The sequence below is a fragment of the Crocodylus siamensis genome, chromosome 1 (genome assembly GCF_052110815.1).
Source record: "Crocodylus siamensis isolate JL-2025a chromosome 1, ASM5211081v1, whole genome shotgun sequence".
NCBI classification, from domain to species: domain Eukaryota; kingdom Metazoa; phylum Chordata; order Crocodylia; family Crocodylidae; genus Crocodylus; species Crocodylus siamensis.
The window spans coordinates 416,819,138-416,838,554 of record NC_143395.1 but is presented as its reverse complement, the minus strand read 5'-3'; the positions used below and the strand labels follow the sequence as shown (position 1 = coordinate 416,838,554).

Here is a 19,417-nt window from a genome sequence, read left to right as displayed (position 1 = left end):
GTGGAGGCTGAACAGGTTCAGGCCCAATAGCCTCTCCCCGTGGAGCCTGTCCTGCTGCCCCTGATCATGCGAGTGGCCTCCTCTGGACCCTCTCCATGCTGTCCACATCCCTCCTGAAGTGCGGCGCCCAGACCTGGACGCAGTACTCCAGCTGCGGCCTGACCAGTGCCGCATAGAGGGGGAGGATCACCTCCCTGGACCTGCTCGAGATGGATCTGTGGATGCATGACAAGGTGTGGTTGGCCTTCCTAACTGCCTCCCCACGCTGCCGGCCCATGTTCATCTTGGCATCAACGAAGACTCCAAGATCCTTTTCTGCCTCTGCCCTGACGAGAAGGGAGTTGCGCAGCCTGTAGGTATGGTTCTGGTTCTTCCCCCCCAGGTGCAGCACCTTGCACTTGTCTGTGTTGCATCTCATCCTGTTCTCATCCGCCCACCCCGTAACCTGTCTAGGTCTGATTGCAGCCTATTCCTCCCTTCTAGCATGCCCACATCCCCCCACTTCTTAGTGTCATCAGCAAATTTGAACAGGTGCTTTTTACCCCCTCGTCCAAGTCGCTGATGAAGATGTTGAACAGTGCGGGGCCGAGGACCGAGCCCTGGGGGACCGCACTGCCCACGTCCCTCCAGGTCGAACATGACCCGTCCACCACCGCTCTCTGGGTGCGGCCCTCCCGCCCGTTGGCGACACATCTGACTGTGTGGGGGTCGACACCACAGCCCCCAGTTTCTTAATGAGAACGGGGTGAGAGACAGTGTCGAAGGCCTTCCGACAGTCCAGGAAGACTATGTCCACTGCTACCCCTGCATCTTTAAAACCCCTGTTTTTAAGGTGGCAGCCCCAGGACTCACTCCCTAAGCTGTTCTGCCTTTCAGAAGGATTTCAGTGCATATCAAATGCATACACTTGGCTCTTCTGCCTGTAACAATTAGACCATGCCCATCTCCAGAGGCACCACCAGAACCCAGTATTCCTCCAGTGTCTAGCAAATGGTTAACCACATATCACTCTGCTAAGTAGGTGGTCTGTAAATGAATAATGGCATAGGAATACTTCCAATTAGTTCTTTAGCACACAATGTAGATGTCTGAGTACTGGGGATAAAAGTCCTAGGTATCATAGAAAAGGAGGGTGGGAAGGGACCTTGGGTGGGAAGGGACCTCAGGAGGTCACATCTAGTCCAATGCCCTGCTCAAAGCAGGACCAGCCCCGACTGCATCATCCCAGCCAAGGCTTTGACTAGCCAGGTCTTAAAAACCTCCAAAGATGGAGAGTCCACAACCCCTTGGGTAACCTGTTTCAGTGCTTCATCACCCTCCTAGTTAGAAAGTTTTTCCCAATATCCAACCTCAACTTCCCTTGCTGCAGCTTGAGCCCATTGCTCCTCGTTCTGTCATCTACCAGCACTGAGAACAGCCCAGCTCCATCTTCTTTGCAACCCCCCTGCAAGGAGCTGAAGGCCGCTATCAAATCCCCGCTCAGTCCTCATGGGAGTCTCCATGTCATCCTGATTATTATTTTTTTTTTAAGTAGCAGTCTAAAAGAAAAATCTCCAAGTGAAGCCCCACAAAATGAAACAAACCCACATTGGGAGAACATTAAGATCAATCACTGCCGTTAGGAAATGTCACCTGTCATTTTCTTACTTCCTAAAATACTGGTGTTAAACTTCACAACCTCAGTTTTCTGTTAATGTCCTTTTGTAGGTTGTACATGTGTTGCTTTCTTTATGTGCCGAAGTTACCTTCTGTAATCGGTCTCTCTCAGGTAAAGTTATGACTAGGCAGGCACTTCACTATTCATCTCCTGTTTGTACTCATCTTACCTCCTTTCGTCTGAAATGTTTTGTGCTTCTTTTCACTCCTTATGACTTATTTTATTTTATTTTTGCTGAGTGGGAAAACTCAGTAACATTGATTTTAAAGTCTTTTTTTCTGTAATCAAGTTAAAGAAACTGCTGATGTGTGTAAAGCTGTGGACCGACTTCATGCTCTGATGATGTAAGTTATTACGCTGAGGAATGCATATTTTTGTTCAGTTTGAAGGGAAAAAATGGTTGCAAAACAGTTGTAGTTGGGTGAAAGAGTATCTTATGGCTGGCTCTAGACATCCTACAGGCTGATTTGTAGTTGTGTCCTGGAAGTAGTAACGCTGATGTATTCACATGGAAGTTCAAGCATAATTCAGTTACTTGTGCCTTTGAGTGCTTGGATTGCATGCGGGACACTGAATAAAATGTGTTTTGTTCCTTTATTAACACAACCCAGTGTTATCTTTGCTTCCCTGATTGTGGTCAGGTTCTTTGATCTGATGCTTTTAAGTTTCTTCATACTTTTCCCCTTAAGGCATATTGTATTTTCTTGCATTATGACACGTCCCCGGATAAGATAGACACCTTGTTTTTTTAAAAAGCAGAATGAAAAAAAATTCTTTCTTTGTAATAAGTAACTGAGTAGCAGCTTCCAGGGAGCCAAGCCTGCCCATTGTTCTGCTCCCCGCGAGTCTGCAGATCTCACTTTTTGCTTTTGCCAGTTGCGGCAGAAACTGCTCCTACCATATTTCTCGCATATAATGTGCATTGACATTTCCAGCATCTTTGTTTTCGGAAAAAGGTGTGTTGTATGTTAGAAACTATGGCAGTCCCTCTTCTGTTTGTTACATTTTTCAGAAGTAAAATATGTTGCGCTTCCTGTTTTAAAGTGAGATTGACTATTGGTTTTTGGGGTTTTTTTTTTTTGTCTTTTTCCACCTCTGCAATGTGCTTGCAGGGTACTAAAGGTTGCTGAGATCACGTGAGTACTCCAACTAGAGTATTTCCTAGTAAGTTCATATAAATAGACCAGCTAATTGCCCATCAAGAATGACAGGGGGAGTGGCAAGGGGGAGATGGAGCCCCACCACCCTGCACTGCTGCCACCTCCCAAGAGCTGGGGGGGCCTTCCCCTGCTGTCCCCTTCCACCCCCTCCACTAGCACCTCGGCCACTGCCGCCTCCAGAGCTGCTGGCTTTGCCCCCCTCATCCCCTGCACTGCTCCTTTGTGGTGGCGGATGGCGCCATGATGTCCCCTTCATCCCCACCATTATGGCAGCGCTCTGCTGCCTCCAAGGAGCAGGGCCAAGTGGAAGGGGGGCAGCCCTCTGCTCCATCCCCTCCGTTCCCACCGTCATAGCGGTGCTTCGCCCTGCTCTGATTTGTTGTTTCACTAACCTGTTAGACGCACCTAATTTGTATCATAGAATCACAGAAAATGAGGGTTGGAAGGACCTCAGGAGGTCACATCTAGTCCAACCCCCTGCTCAAAGCAGGACCAGCCCCAACTACATCATCCCAGCAAAGGCTACTCGGGTCCTAAAAACCTGTAAGGATGGAGATTCCACAACCTGTTCCAATGCTTTACTACCCTCCTCTTGATGGCAACTGGAGCCCATTGCTCCTTGTCCTGTCATTTGCCCCCACTGAGAACAGTCCAGCTCCATCCTCTTTAAAACCCCCCTGCAGGGAGCTGAAGGCTGGTATGCATTCCCCCCCATAGTCTCCTCTTCTCTAGCCTAAATAAGCCCAGTTCCCTCAGTCTTTCCTCACCAGTCATGTCCCCTAGCCCCTGAACCATTTTTGTTGCCCTCTGCTGGACTCTCTCCAAATTGTCCACATCCTTTCTGTAGTGCAGGGCCCAAAACTGAACACAGGACTCCAGATGTGGCCTCCCCAGTGCTGAACAGAAGGGAAGAATCATTTCCCTTGACCTACTGGCAACACACCTACCAATGTAGCCCAGGATGCCGTTAGCCTTCTTGGCAACAAGGGCACACTGCTGGCTCCTATTCATCTTGTCCACTGTAACCCCCAGGTCCTTTTCTGCAGAGCTGCTGCCTAGCCAGTCAGTCCCCAGCCTGTACTGGTGCATGGGATTGCTCCCTCCTAAGTGCAGGACTTTGCACTTCTCGTTATTGAACTTCATGTGACTTCTTTTGGACCAGTCCTCCAATTTGTCTAGGCCATTCTGAATCCTAGAGCCCTACCCTCCAGCATATCTACTACTCCCCCCAGCTTGGTGTCATTTGCAGACTTGTCAAGGGTGCATTCTGTGCCATCTTCCAGGTCATTGATGAAGATATTGAACAAAACCGGCCCCAAGACTGACCCCTGGGGCACTCCACTTTATACTGGCTGTCAACTAGACATTGAGCCATTGATTACTACCCTTTGAGCCTGATGATCCAGCCAGTTTTCTATCTGCCCTAGAATGCATTCATCCAATATGTACATCCTTAGCCTGCTTGTGAGAATGTTGTGGGAGGCTGTATCAAATCCTTGCCAAAGTCAAGGGGTATCATGCCCACTACTTCCCCTGCTTCCACAGATCCAGTCACCTCATCATAGAAGGCAATCAGGTCGGTCAGGCATGACTTGCCCTTGGTAAATCCATGCTGACTGTTCCTAATCATCTTCTCCTCCAAGTGCTTAGAAATGGATTACCTGAGGATCTTCTATCAGTAGGTTGCCTCCCCCATTCAGTAAGGGACCCACACTTTTCCTGACCTTCCTCTTTCTACCAACATACTTGTAGAAACTCTTTATGTTCTCCTTCACGTCTCTTGCTAGCAGCAACTCCAATTGTGCTTTGGACTTCCTGACTTCATTCCTGCATGTCCAAGCAATGCTTTTATACTCCTCCCACGTTGTTTGTCCAAGTTTCCACTTTTTGTAAGCTTCCTTCTTGTGATTTAGTTTACTGAAGAGTTCCCTGCTAAGCTAAGCTGGTCTTCTGCCATACTTGCTAGTCTTCTTGCTCATCAGGATGGTTCGTTCCTGTGACCTCAGTGAGGTTCTTATAAAATACAGTCAGCTGTCTTGAACTCCTCTCCCCTTCAGTCTGGCTTCCCAAGGGATCTTGGCCGTGAGTTCCCTGAGCAAGTTGAAGTCCACTTTTCTGAAGTCCAAGGTCTGTACTCTGCTTCTCTCCATCCTTCCTTTCCTCAGGATCCTGAACTCAGTCATCTGATGGTTGCTGCTGCCCAAGCTGCCATCCACTACTACATTCCCCACCCATTCATCCCTGTTTGTGAGCAGCAGGTTAAGAAGAGCATGGCCCCTAGTTGGCTGCTCCAGCATGTGCACCAAGAAGTTGTCCCCAACAATCTCCAGAAACTTCGTGGATTTGGTGTGCACTGCTGTATTGCCCTCCCAGCAGATGTCGGGGTGACCCAAGTCCCCCATGAGAACCAGGGCTTGTGATCAGGAAACTTCCACTAGCTGTTTGAAGAAAGCCTCATCCACCACTTCCTCCTGGTCTCGTGGTCTAGAGCAGTGGTCTCCAAAGTGGGGTGTGCACAAGACGATCCATTGGGGTGTGGGAAGAAAATATTAGTACTTCTATTTATATTTATTTTTTTATCTAAAAAAAATAAGAAAGAAATTAAGCTTTACTAATATTTAATACATGGATTGACACTGGCGCCCTCACTCGGTCCATATGTCAGACGGTCACGTGTCACGTACGGTACACGAGTAGTACATGTATATAATTTATAAATAAATAAATAAACATATACTGGGGGTGCATGCTCAAAAATTTTTTACTGATAGGGGTGCGTGATCAAAGAAGTTTGGAGACCACTGGTCTAGAGCAGACCCCCACCACCACATCACCCTTGTTGCTCTCTCATAGATTTCATAGACATTGGGGCTGGAAGGGACCTCGAAAGATCATTGAGTCCAGTCCCCTGCCCAAGGGACAGGAAGTCAGCTGGGGTCATAGGATCCCACCAAAATAAACATCCAAATTTCTCTTGAAGGCGTTCAAAGTAGGTGCTTGAACCACCTCTGATTCCAGGCGGTTCCAGACCTTGGAGGCTCAGACAGTAAAGAAATTCTTCCTTATGTCCAGCCTGAAACGGTCTTGGAGGAGTTTATGACCATTTGACCTTGTCATCCATAGGGGAGCTCCAGTGAATGAACGTTCCCCCAGATCCTGGTGGCCACCCCTGATAAACTTATAGGCAGCCATGAGATCACCCCTGAGCCTGCGCTTTTCCAGGCTGAAGAGCCTCATGGCTCTCAGCCTGTCATCATAAGGTCTGCTTTCCTGATCTCTGATCATGCGCGTGGCTCTCCTTTGCACCCTCTCAAGCTTCTCCACATCCTTTTTGAATTGTGGAGCCCGAATCTGGACGCAGTACTCCAGCTGTGACCTCACCAAGGCTGAATACAAGGGGAGAATGACGTCCCGGGATTTGCTTGAGAAGCATCTATGGATGTAAGCTGGCATTTTGCTCACTTCACTAGCAGCAGCATCACACTGAAGGCTCACCTTCATCTTGTGGTCAATCATGACCCCCAAGTCCCTGTTGTCCGTAGCGCTAGCCAGTGTAGCACTGCCAAGCCTATAAGCATGCTGCGGGTTTTTCTTCCCAAGGTCTCCTCTGAGCCTAACCCAGAGACTTTCAACAGGCCTGTCTCCAGTTTCCTAGTGGAGCTCTGAGCAATCATATGGCTCTTTTACATACAGTGCAACTCCTCCTCCTCTTCTCCCCTCTCTGTCCTTCCTGAACAGTTTGTACCCATCCATGACAGTGCTCCAGTCATGAGAGCCCCCACCAAGTCTCTGTTATTCCAGTCATGTCATAGCTCCACGACTGTGCAAGGACTTCCAATCCTTCCTGCTTGCTTCCCAGGCTCCATGCATTCATGGAGACTAACCAGCAGATTGCGCTACTTTTTCAGGAAGAATGAGAAGGCCTTCCTTGTTGCCTTGTCCTGCTCATGCTTCCTCCAGGTCACCGACTATCCTCAAGGCTTTGGTCTCCATCCTCTGGGAAGCCTCATTTAAAGCCCTCCTCAGCAGGGTAGCAAGCCTGAATGCAAAGATGCTCTTCCCTCTCATCGTCAGGTGGATCTCTTCCTGTCCCTTGGACAAGCAGACAGTTGTTGCTTTGTACTACCATCAGGTCCCACTGAGTGATGATTTAAATTTATCGCTGGGTGTAGCAAAAGTAATGAGAGCTGCAGTGGCAGCTTGGCTTCAACTTGTGCTTTTTATACGTTTTTAATATTAGAAAACTGCAGATGTTTGCTGTCCTAACATACACAAAGCTGTTTAAGAGTTAGCTCGCTCCTTTGTATGGTCTTCCTCAGGTTAGAGCAGACATTTTTCCCCTGACTGTGTTTTCATACATTTCATTGCTGGATGCCTAATCTGGTTATAACCTCCGGATCCCAGTAGAATATACATGTTTGTAACTTAATGTTCAGGGTTTTTTTTTCCCATTTTTTAATTTTTGAGCAGCATGAGACCAGTGAATTTGAAGTTAAGAGCTGCTTTGTTCTTATTAAGTAGCAGTTTGATTCTTAGCACGATCAAAGACACGCAGGCCTGTTTTTTTTCTGAACGACAAAGTTTTTTGGTAGATGAAGAGAGTTGCAAGCCTGTTGTTTTGGTGCAGACTGCCGGTGCAAAGCTAAGCAATTCTGCTTAACCTCTCCCGGCCTCAGTCTCCCCAGTGCGTAACACACGCCTTACTGATCTGTCTCTCGGATGAATTGTTATGAAAGGCCTTGTATAATTGTAATATATTTATTTTGCCCTTTCTTGCCCGTATTTTCCATGTCTTGTTTTTCAGACTTAACATGTCAAGTGCTTTACTGAAGTGCTTTGCCTTAAGGCAACCTGCGTGGGAGTTTCCAGTTGTTCATCTAATCCTCTTCCCTCTCCTTTGGTATCTGCTTGCTCTCCACATTTGACTCTGATGTGCTTCACCTCAATGACTAGAGTTTTATTACTCTCATGCTGTACTGCATCCAGCTAGTAGTGTCTGTTTTCTCTCGGTGACAGGGCAAAGAGGTTGTTTTGTCGGTACAGCTGATGCAGAAGGGTTTCTGCTTCTCCGCGAGAGCCTATAGGAACTGTTGAAATGCATTTAAAAGTGATGGGGCAAAAAATAGTCCCCAGGAAAAATATATTTTCATTCTAAGTAATGGGTAGGATCTGTTGTCCATATCCAGAATTGTAAATATGCGAGAGAGACTTTTTACATAAATGCAGCAAAGTAACTGCTTTGTTACATTTGTCATTGAATTAACTATCTCTGATATTTCCTTATTTAAACCACTTGATTGCATCAGATGATGACCCTGCTCCCATTTTATTGTTTTCCTAATATCACATTCTGAATATGCTCTTCTTAGCATCTCTACTCTCGAAATTGGAAAGTCTTGAATAGAAGGGTTGCTATTGTCTAAGTTGCTGTCACTCTTGTAACTCAGTGCTTGCATCAGGCCCGCATGAGTTTGGTTCAACAGAATACTTTTCTTGCAGTGTTTTTCCTAGGAAGGCCTTGTTTACACACATAGGTTGTGCCACCTTAACTATACCAGTATTGTTAAAGCAGTCCATCTCCTTAATTTGAGCAAAGTTGTACCAATGTGAAGGTGTTTTGTATCAGTGTGGTTACTACTTCACAGAGAGAACTACCCTATTCACATGCTTTTAACTGTGTCTACACAATGGGTTGTGCGGTAACTGTCTCTTCCCAAACCAGTCGAGGTCTAACAGTTCAATAACTGCGCGTGGATTTAAATCAAGGTGCCAGACTCCTTGTTATGCTTGATTTAGGGCAGGGTCTTGCAGTTGTCTCCCACATCCCAGGTGAGTGCTATAACCACCAAGCTACTGGCTGTTCTGGGATGAGTCCATGAAAAAACAGAAAGAGAAAAAAAAGTCTCTAGTCTTTTGCTCTAATTGCATAGGTTTCTTAGTTTCTGTTCAGAAGGGACCTGAACAGATCATCAAGTCCAACCCCCTGCTCTGGGCAGGAACGAGTGCTGGGACCATAGTACCCCAGCCAGATATCTATCCAACCTCCTCTTGAAGACCCCCAAGGTAGTAAAAGAGTCTACATTATGGGAGAACTGTATCCTGCTTGGCTGTAGCTACTAAACTGGTGCTTTTTGGGTGTTGTATAAATAATTAGTATAATTGTATTCTGAAATTAATGGAAAAGTCGATGTGGCGGTCTGTGGAAGACCTGTATATATGAAGCAACATCATATATGCACTGTAGTCTGGAAAGCTGGAATTGTAGATGATAGTAAGAATCTGGATAAGATAAGGTTAAAACAAAGCAGAGTTTTAAGAGTGAGCCATCGCATTGGTCTTCTGAGACATGGAGAAAGCTGTGGAAGAAGGAAACAGTTCAGACGCAAGAATGATGCTGGGGCCAGATTTAGCACACAAAATGTACAATTAAAGAAACAGCCAAAACAGATGGTGTATTGTGCAGGTACCAATGTCAGACTGAACCTGTGGTGGTGGTCTGCAAAAATTCTCAAGTTCATATGCGGTCCAAACCTCGTTGTTTGGTTTTCTCATTTAAATTGCTCATAAACTGGCGATCACAAAACACCGGTAGCTGACTTTTACCTGGCTTTTTCAGGACAAGCCTCAGAGTCTTGAAAAGACCTTGAACATGTTAAATATTTTGCTTCACGTGAAATGTATACAAAAACTGTATTAGGCAATATAAAGCAACTTAAATATTAGGCTACAGTGGCAGGAACCTACTGAATACAAGCGTACCTATGATTATACACACTCTTTTCCATGGTTTGGGGGTGGGAGAAGAAGAAGAAAGCACTGCTTCATTGATTTTCCTAGTTTAACCTTTACCAGATGAATCAGAAGGTAATTTAATTATTTTTGGAGAATCCCAAATGAGGGTCAAGTTTCAAATGACTTAACTGAAAATTTGTCAGGAAATTATTGGAATTTAAACATAATGTAAGGTCAGAAGGTCTTATTGTGTTAAAGAAGGTTTTGGACAGAATACCATTAGCATGTGATTTGTATATAATGAATTTAAAGTGGCGATTTTCTGACCGAGAGAGAAATGTATTTTGCTGGTTTATCTTTCTTTGGTCACAGTCACTTATTATTAGCTCTGTGTGTGTGTGAATTGTTTTTAGACTGTGAGTACAAAGACTCAAAGGAGAAATTCCCATTTTATTCACCCCCAAATTCAGGTATATGTGCATAGGTCCCTATTCCCACTGTCTCTTAGGCGCGTAGGAGCTGAAATCCCATGGAAAGACGGTGAGAAAGTCAGTTTGACCCACAGTCTAAATTTAAACAGACACCTTTCCTTTCTGGGTCATCCAGAAAAAATTCAAACACAGCACAATGCAGATGTTAGATTGATTTATTCAGATGAACAAGAACCAAAGAGAGATGCCTCTCAGTTATTTCGAAGCACAACTAATAACCTACGATCTTTGGAAGGACACTGTCAGTTGGAAAAATGTAGTTGGCTTAAAACAAAAAAACCCCAAGTCCATGACAAGTACTTTCAGGTACGTGTCCTGGAGTCCTTTCCCCCACCCCTCATACCAAGTGCCATTGAAAAATGACATTCTCCTCCTTGTTTTCTCTCTCGTCTCTCGCTGATGCAACATATCCAGAGCAAGCAGGGAAGGTGCCAAAGACCCCGATCCCACAAACACTCACACAAGAGTGGTCCCGTTGAGCTTAATTGGATGACTTGTTTGCATGAAATTACTCATGCACATAAATATAGGCAGGATCAAAGCCTGCCTGGGAAACGGGGAAGCCGACTACCCGGATCGTGTTGTGAAGTGCACAAATAAACTAGCGTGTTCTTCGTGCTCTTTCATTTTAGGTTGGGGTTGTAAGAATAGTATGCTGAAAAAACAAATGCTCAGGCAGAAGAGCGATTTTTTTTTTTTATTAAAAAATAAAAACAAAAAAGGACCACGGCAGGCATCCCTTCGTAGATGTGTCCAGATGGACAGAACGGACAAGAGGACAGACGGAGCAGGCCGCCGTGATTCAGCTTCTCGTGGGTTGGCAGCGGCACATACTGCTGAGCTTCACACTCCTTTCATCGTGCTATCTCGAGGCCCTCTTTTGTTCACAGAGGCGAGAGCACCAGAGTGTAACTATGCCTCCACTTAATAGCATGGAAAGTTCAAGCTCAGCATTCACCGCACAGAGCAAGCATTTCCCTTTCCATTTTTATACAGCCCCGTCTGAGGGTGCTGCTGCAAACCCCCACCCCGGGCAAACCTTTTTGGACTGACATGTTGGGCCGCTGAGCGATGTGATGGAGCACCTCCTAGGCTGACCTCTCCTGTATTTCTATTTACACTTCATCTGAAGTCATTTCCCAGCGTGCTGGAAACATGTCATGCACTTTCACTGGAAAGATAAAATAGATAAAAATGTAACCAGGTTACAGCAGGGAAGTATTCTGGGATTGTTTGCTCACCGGTGATTCCCATGGCATCTCTTCTGGGATTCTTACCTCTTCGACTCTTCGGGTCGAGTTTGAGCAGCTTCTAAGCAATGTGCACGGGCACCATGGGGACAGGGAAGCTGTGGAAGATGCAGGCACTATAGTGATGCTTTTGTTTGGCTGTTCACAGTGAATGCCCATTAATGTTTTTATTGTGGATTCGTGCCCACAGATATGCATCAAAAATACGATACTGAAATCAGGTTCATTTTGCTACTCTTGTTCTAGTTCCATTTCAACAGTGCTTTTTAAACGATGCCATTCATACATTTGAATGATCCTGTGCTTCGAATATATCGGAAGCCAACCCAAATGCTTTTAAACAAGGTTGAAAAGAAGGAAACCCTTTCTGCAAAATACAGGTTACATTTATTCTCTCATGCTCGCTTGAATTAGAAGCCCTGCACAACCAAACAGGGGGAGAGGCATAAACCTCTGTTCTGCAATATGCTCAAAACCTTAACGCAACCGGGATCTTTTTATCTTAATGCAGTGGATGTTTATCGTGCTGGGATCATTTAATCCCTGCAGACTTCCTGCCTCTGGCAGGGGGTTGGACTCAATGATCTCATGAGGTCCCTTCCAGCCCTTGATGTCTATGAAATCTGTGCCACAGAAAAGGTTTTCTTTAAATCCTCAAAAAAGGGCTTTTCTTCTCTTTGTTTTTTCTATTTATATAGCACCCAAAGTGTAATCTGTGCTTGAAGTGTTAGGATCATAGTTGTGTATTGTGGTGCTGCCTAGAGGCGCCATCTGAAACTGGGGACCCCTTGTAGTGGGCACTGTACCAGCCCTATAATGAAGCAGTTCCCTGCCCTGAGGGAGCTTGCAAACTAGACAAAGCAAGTAGAGCCTGAGAGCGGGGGATGTAGGTACAGAGGGACAAAAGACTTGCCCAGGGTCCCACAGGAAGCAAGTGGCAGAATCCAGGTTTCCTGGTTTTCCCTGTGGGGCTGGAAGGGACCTGCACGGCGGGATCATCCCTAGCCAAACCATCCCATACAATCATAATCTAAACTCTACAAGGCTACCACCAACCTTGACACAACGCAGACCTCACACCTGAACCTGCCACAGGTAAAGCAGGGGGAACCACAGCAGCCAATGTCCTGCTTCGATGAAGTGATGGCAATATGCGCTCAAGAGGTGTTGGGTAGAAGGCCACGTCCCCCACTACAGAGGAAGGCAAAAACGCCCGCAACCTGTACCAGTGTGACCATGGGGAAAATTCCTTCCTGACCCCAGTTATGAAGTTGGTCTGACCCCAAGCGGAGGAGCACGGCCCTCTAACCAGGAACCTCCGGCTCTGCTCCTAGCAAGAGATGTCCTTGCAAGTCCCCAGCCTCAGCTGCACCCAACACCCAATGCCTCTGGGGGGGCTTAAAAACACCCTGACACGTATAGCAGAAAAAAGGGTGGGGAAGCAGTCAGCAAAGCTCAGAACCATGGGAAATACCCAATGCAGAAAATAGGCATCGCTACACCTAGATCATCCCTGACCACGGGCTGTTTAGCCTCTTCTTGGACACCTCCAGCAATGGAGAGTCCACAGCATCCCTAGGCAGCTGTTCTGCTGCCTCCCTATTCTCACAGCGACAGAGTTTTTCTGGATATCCACTATGAACGTACTTTAATGCAACTTCAAGCCATTGGTCCACATCCTCCTCTGCAGCAAAAGAGAAAAGGTGCTTTCTCTCTTCTTGATGGCAGCCCTTCATATATTTGAAGACTGCTGTCATGTCCCCTCAAGTGCTTTTCCACAAGCTGAATATGTCTGATTCCTGCAGCCTCTCCTCTTGACTTGCCTTCCAAGCCTTGATCATCTTTTTTGCCTGCCTCTGGACCCTCTGTAACTTCTCTACGTCCTTTTTAAAATGTGGAGCCCAGGACTGCATGCAGTACTTCAGTACTAACCAGTGCCGAGCATAGAGGGGCTATCACCTTCTGTGTCGGGATAGTTTCTTGTTGGGCTTCCAACACTGCACCTCTTAGGAGCTCCCAGCCCTCCTGGGCACCTTTATCCTTCCATCTGTTCCTCCCATGACACCAAACCTATTAGGTCCTTGAGTCGGATGAAATCCGCCTTTTTGAAATCTAGCGTCCTAATTTTGCTGATTTCGTGCTTTCCCTGTCCGTTGTTCCTGACCGTGCTGCCTGCCAGGGGACGTGTTTGTAGGTCTCCTGCACTGCGATTGCATAACTCACAAATAGTAGTGACCTCCAGAACAGTTAGCAGTGGGTCAAAGCTCATAGGTCATGTTTTCCATCATAGGAATGTGCACGGATTTTGCCAGCGAATGAAGCAGACATGCTGGGCTAGACTGTAACTTTATTGTCTACCCTGACTATAGTAGCTCCTGCTTTTCCTTCTGCAGCCAGTGTCACAAGGCTGGGGCTGTGCAAGGGAGAGGACCCCCTCTGCTACGGAGCCAGAGATTGACGGGTATATCCTTTCCCTGCACATTTACCCCAGTTATTTTTTGTTTCCCTCCTGCTCCCACCTCCCTCATCTCCTACTGCATGCCTCTGTCCTAGAGCTCAGCTAAGCAGTCCTGACTTGGCACCTTCCCCCTGTGCTTTTGTAGCCTCCTGTTCTTGCTTGCTTCTCCCAGGTCTTTTCCAGGTAGGGTTGGAAGGGACCTCAGGAGGTCGCATCTAGTTCAACCCCTGCTTAAAGCAGGACTAGTCCCAACTACATCATCCCAGTCGGGGCTTTGTTGAGCCGGGTCTTTAAAAACCTCCAAGGATGGAGAGTCCACCACCTTTCTGGGTAACCCGTTCCAGTGCTTCACCACCTTCCCAGTGAGAGAGCTTTTCCTCATATCCAACCTAAAAGTCACTTAGCACAGCTTGAGCCCGTTGCTCCTTGATCTGCCACCAGTGAGAACAGGTGAGCGAGTAAGTCTGTGTCTGTGCATGCTATCTCGCCCTGACACAGAGTGTCCTCCGACCGCACATCTCTGGGGAAGGCTATGCCAGTGTGAGCCCTCACCGACTCAGATTGACAGGCACGCCATAAAGTCCTCTCTCTGCGCCCACTCAAATGTGGCTGGCAGGGGATTGCAGTGGTTCCCACGTGTGAGGCACACAGTGTTGCCCTGCGATGCAGGTAGGTAAATGTGCCTTGGATAGGGTTGTGCCCTGGCACTGCAGTGGCTCTGGCGGGAGCTAGTGGCATGCTGTTTCAGCCAGGCATGGATTATTAGGGACACTGGAGAGTGCTTTTCAGTCTATCTTTCAATATCAGTTGTGATTGTGACTTGGTAGTTAGGGTCCAAAAGTCTTTATGGGACGCAGTGACAACCTTCTCTTTCTTCCCGGGATCTCTTACAGCATCTCTTGCTCTTGTAGCTAAACTGCATGTCTCAGTAATAACTCCCCCTGCTTTTCATCTTCAGAGCGTTGTATGACTGCTAAACCTTTCGAACACCCTTTTGTTGTAGGTCCAAACTATCCTAGGTTAGATGGGGAAACAAAAACAGAGAGGAGATGTGAATTTCCCCAAATTCATAGAAATGAGTATTAGCCAGGAAGAAGTCTGAGGCCTCCAGACCTATATGTCGATTAATAGGTAACTCAGCTCCTAACTCTTTGTCCCTCCAAGCCATTTTACCCTTGTGTTAGTGAAGCTATGGAGCACCTGTCTCTCTTTTCCCCTTGTCATATTGTTGTCAGACACTTAAAGTTTACTGAAGAAAATACTCATTTGAGCTGAAGTATCTCAGCTCGTTCTGCATCTGAAAACAACTGGGAGAGGACATTACATTTCTGCATGTTCTGATCTGATTTTGACTGTTGTGTGTGACACCACGGATTTGCAGTGCATAATACCTGCCGTCACACACAGGTCTGGGTTGATGTGAGCGCATACTGGTGGGCCATGTATTAAAGTAGGCAGGCATGTTTAAAATGATCTGTATACATGTGCAGAAATTCAAATAAACTCCATCTTGCCTTCAGACATTCAGGCTGGCCTCTGCTAATTGATTTTGCGATCAATCCGATTGGTTTTTCTCACTTTAAGCTGAAAGTAATGTGGAAAACAGCATCCACGCAGCGCTCTGGTTGGGCATCTGAAATGCTCAGGAGTCAGGGAGGTCTGTGTTACGAACCCAACAGCAAACGCAGTTGTCACATTGCCCGGGCACGCTAGGGTTTCAGGTTAACAGGACTTGTCGATAGGGTCACTCGCAGTACGGCAGGCGAGTAGGAGGGCTGAGTTACAACCATCAAATCCTGAGGCTCCTCTGTAAATCCCCAACCCTAATGTTTCACGTACGCAAATGCTTTGCAAGGATTTTCCCTGTTGATCCTCTGAATGGCGGAAGCCGCTACTGCTTCGATCTGCTCCACTCTTATAAATGGCGGTCTCCAAATTCGGGGGCATTTTCCTCCTTGCATCTTTTACCGCTTGGGTTGTCTTCTCTTGGTTGAGAGAATTGCTTCTCCAATGCTAACTTGGGATGGAGGGAAAGCTAATTAATTAAGCAGTAATTGTCAAGCCAATTGTTGTTAGCATTTAACATTTGACTTGTTTACTATCTTGAGGTAAAACTGAAGAAGTTAATGATCTAACAAATTACACATCAATCATGAAAGACTAGTTGGGATGGAGCAGTTTGACTTTATGGAGTGTAAATAATACATTTAAAAAAAACCCACAACAATTTGAAGAAAACGTGTTGGTCTCTAGGTCTGAAATAGGCTCCACAGATTTCTAGTGACAAATGTGTTACCTAATAAAGCTTAATGACTGATTTTTTCCCATTAATCAGAATTGAGAATGTGCTTCATTAAGATAATTAACTGAGCAGTTACTTACCTGACAGCTACTAGACACAAATTCCCAGGTTACTTGCTTTCCTCTAAATAAAAGCTTAGGAAAAGATAACCTAGCACCATTTAATCATCTTTATTAGAAGGATAATGAGTAGAAGTGCTGTTACAAATCTTACTGGTCATTTTAGGTCTGGGGCAGTGACTGTCTCCATTTGCAATTGCACCAAGCCCATAAATAATATGCTAGTCTCTCAACCTTTTTCATACCAGGACGCATTTGCAAAGATCAGTGGCCTGGCCCACATCCCCCTGGCCCTGCTGGTGCCCCTCACTCCCACCCTGCAGCCTCCTGGAGGGGGCCTGCAGCTGCCCATCTCCCGCACGGGCCGGAGCGTGGTGGCTGCAGTGGCTCCGGCTCATGCGGGTGGCAGTGGTGCCAATCCAGCCCTGGCACAGCTTTGAAGGAGGAGGAGGAGAGCCCTGTGGCACCCCCTGTCCTGGGCTGGGGCTCCGGCACCGCTCCAGGCAGCCTGGTCATGGCCCCTCCTGCCCTCCCGAGCAGTGTCTCCTGGCCACCCTTCCCCTTCAAGTACGGGCACTGGCCCTGGTGCTGCCAGCTGAGCCATGCAGGTCCTCACCCCCTTCCCCCCATGGGAGGGGCAGGCACCTCCTCCCAGCCCCACCAGCCTCCCTACCCTGCTGCAGCTTGGGTGCCCAGCCACCTTCACCCAGCTCCAGCATGCTCAGGCCCCTGCACATGCGCCCGCTGCTGCCAGTCACCCCAGGCAGCCCCGTGCAGGCTGCCAGGGGAAACCCACACCTGCCCTCGTTTTTCCGGGACTTGCTCGTGTCTTTTTGAAATATTCACGACCCCCAGGTTGAGAAACACCCCGCTAGCGCACCCTGCGCTCTGCTGAAGGACCAACGTTAAGACTGATCTTTTCCGGAGGTTGCAATGGCAGCGCTGTCCCAGGCACAAGGCTGCTTCAGCTAAACAGAAGACACCTTAGCATCGCCAGCAGGGAGTGGTCTTTTGCCACCCCAAGGGATGACGAGGTCGAACACTCACAAACGCCTCCAAGACCGTTTCAGGCTGGACATAAGGAAGAACTTCTTTACTGTCCGAGCCCCCAAGGTCTGGAACAGCCTGCCGCTGGAGGTGGTTCAAGCACCTACTTTGAGTGCCTTCAGGAGCAAATGGGATGCTTATGTTGCTGGGATCCTGTGACCCCAGCTGACTTCCTGCCCTTTGGGCAGGGGGCTGGACTCGGTGATCTTCCGAGGTCCCTTCCAGCCCTGATGTCTATGAAATCTATGAAACTACCTTTGGACAGGCTAGTTGGTGGTGTTTTGGTCAGGTTTTTTTTTTTTAGTACCCAAAAAGCAGTAGCTCCCAGCAGTGGGGCAACTAAATGGCTAAGTCAGCAGCTTTATTTTCTGTCCCCTCTTACACTGTAATGCTAAAAATTGGATCTTAAATTTTGAACACTTTGAAAGTCGGGTTATATGAGGCTGCTCTGCTTTAGATGCATTTGTAGGCAGGGCATACAAGGGTGAAGAAGGTAAGGGACTTAATTGAAAGATCTGAAACTTGAACGATCAAATCCGCTGTCCGGTTGTACTGTCTCGTTGTAAATCCCTTTCTGTGCAGCTCTGTGGCTTGAATAATAATGTGGCCGAGCTGTCGTAAAGCACGCGCCAAAGACCTTTCAAAAGAGGGCGAGTGTCAAGGTAAAATGAGACTGTCTTTTCAACTGTGCTTTTCTCTTTTTGCCTCTAGAGTTCCCAGTCTTCCACAATGAATCCTGTTTACAGCCCCGTTCAACCTGGGGCTCCCTATGGAAACCCTAAGAACATGGCCTATACAGGTAAGGTTCAGCTTTAAAGTGACTCTTTTTCTGACATTTGGTATTTTGTGGTCAGGGCAACTGAAGATCAATAGGTGAAGTCTTTTCTGGTCTAGTTATTCACGCTGAAAGGCTTTCTGTGCAGCGGATGGCTATAACGAAGGGGTCAGCACCATCTAAGACCTCATTGCGTTCCTGGCATTTTCACAAAACAGCCCGGTGTTCAGCACCCATTTTTGCTTTGGAGGCAAACTTGCTGTTTTCTTGCCCCCTTCTGTTTTCACACTGTGTTTTCTTAGCAGCATTAGGCACAAATTCCCTCCTCCTCCCCCTTACCAATCCCAGATCTGTTTAATCTCCAGGGAGCATCTAACAGTTCTCCTTGAAGACTTTCTGGCTGATTCCAGATGTCACAAATGCCTGTTTCAAACTCTTTTATGGTGTAAGTCCATTGTTGAAGCGGGTGACTTGAGCAGGAGTGAAGCTCATGGAAGAAATGCATGGACATGAATAAAACCTCTTTCTCTTGATATCCGTCTTTGCCAGTTCTGCAGGAAGACTGGCATTTTGGTCAGTTTTATTCAGCATGAGGAGACCTAAGATACTGGAGGAGGAGATAGTACTGAACAAAGGTAAAGGAAGAAGACAGCACAAGGGAGAGGGAGGAGGGTTCAGCTGAGGTGGAGACGGGGAAGATGAATTAGGTGGCTTGCTAGAGGTCTGGTCCGGAGTGGAAAGAAGAGACAGTGTCCAGCGAGCATATCAGAGCTCAGCATAGGAGAATGCAAGGTAAAGAGAATTAGTCTGCAAATTCATGAGTCAGTTCATTTGCATGTGCATTTAGGACATTTAAGGGAAATAGCAGTCAATTGAAGTGGGCTTAGCTGATCTTAATTTCATTACTTTCTAAACCTAGTAGGGAAGCTGATGGGTTTCTTGGCTTAGTGTCCAGTCAGCAAATCCAAAATATTCTCAGGAAGCACTTTTCTACCCCTAAAATATTGATCCCTAAATATTTGTAGCCCGTGATAGCTGTTTTAGACTCCTGTCCTGCCCACCGTTGCTGACAGTAGGGGAAACAAAGATTGCAAAAGGTTCAGGCAGATTAAGAAACAAATTAAGGTGAGGTGCAGGTTCCTGGTTAAGGTTGTGGAGGAAACATTTTTATTTGGAAATCCTGTAGTATTTTGTAATGAATCAATCTTGTGTAAATGCACTGTAAATAGTCTAGGGGTGGTTTTGATCAAATATTGATCTTCATGCAGCACACATCCCTTTTCATGCCTATCACCAGTATTAACTTCACTATTGTTCCAGTAGGAAAAAAATAGAAAACAAAGTCTTTGGGTCTTAGCCTTTGATTTATTTTTAAAGCAAAATTGAAATTTCCAGGAAAGAAGGAATAAACCAGCCATCATCATGTTGAGGAATGCCCAGCAAATTTGATGAACTTGCGCAGCAGGCTGTTCTTTCTCCTTCTTCG

General features: G+C 46.7%; 1 protein-coding gene across 6 annotated transcripts in view; it reads left to right on the top strand.

The window, feature by feature from the left end:
• The window catches only part of FAM168A (family with sequence similarity 168 member A), a 343,456-nt gene that overhangs the window by 143,008 nt on the left and 181,031 nt on the right, over positions 1-19,417 (top strand). For all 6 annotated transcript variants that reach the window (XM_090030790.1, XM_090030784.1, XM_090030783.1 and 3 more), the window contains one exon: positions 17,868-17,955. In XM_090030790.1, coding sequence (XP_089886916.1) covers positions 17,868-17,955 — 88 coding nt within the window. The remainder of the gene's footprint in view (positions 1-17,867; positions 17,956-19,417) is intronic.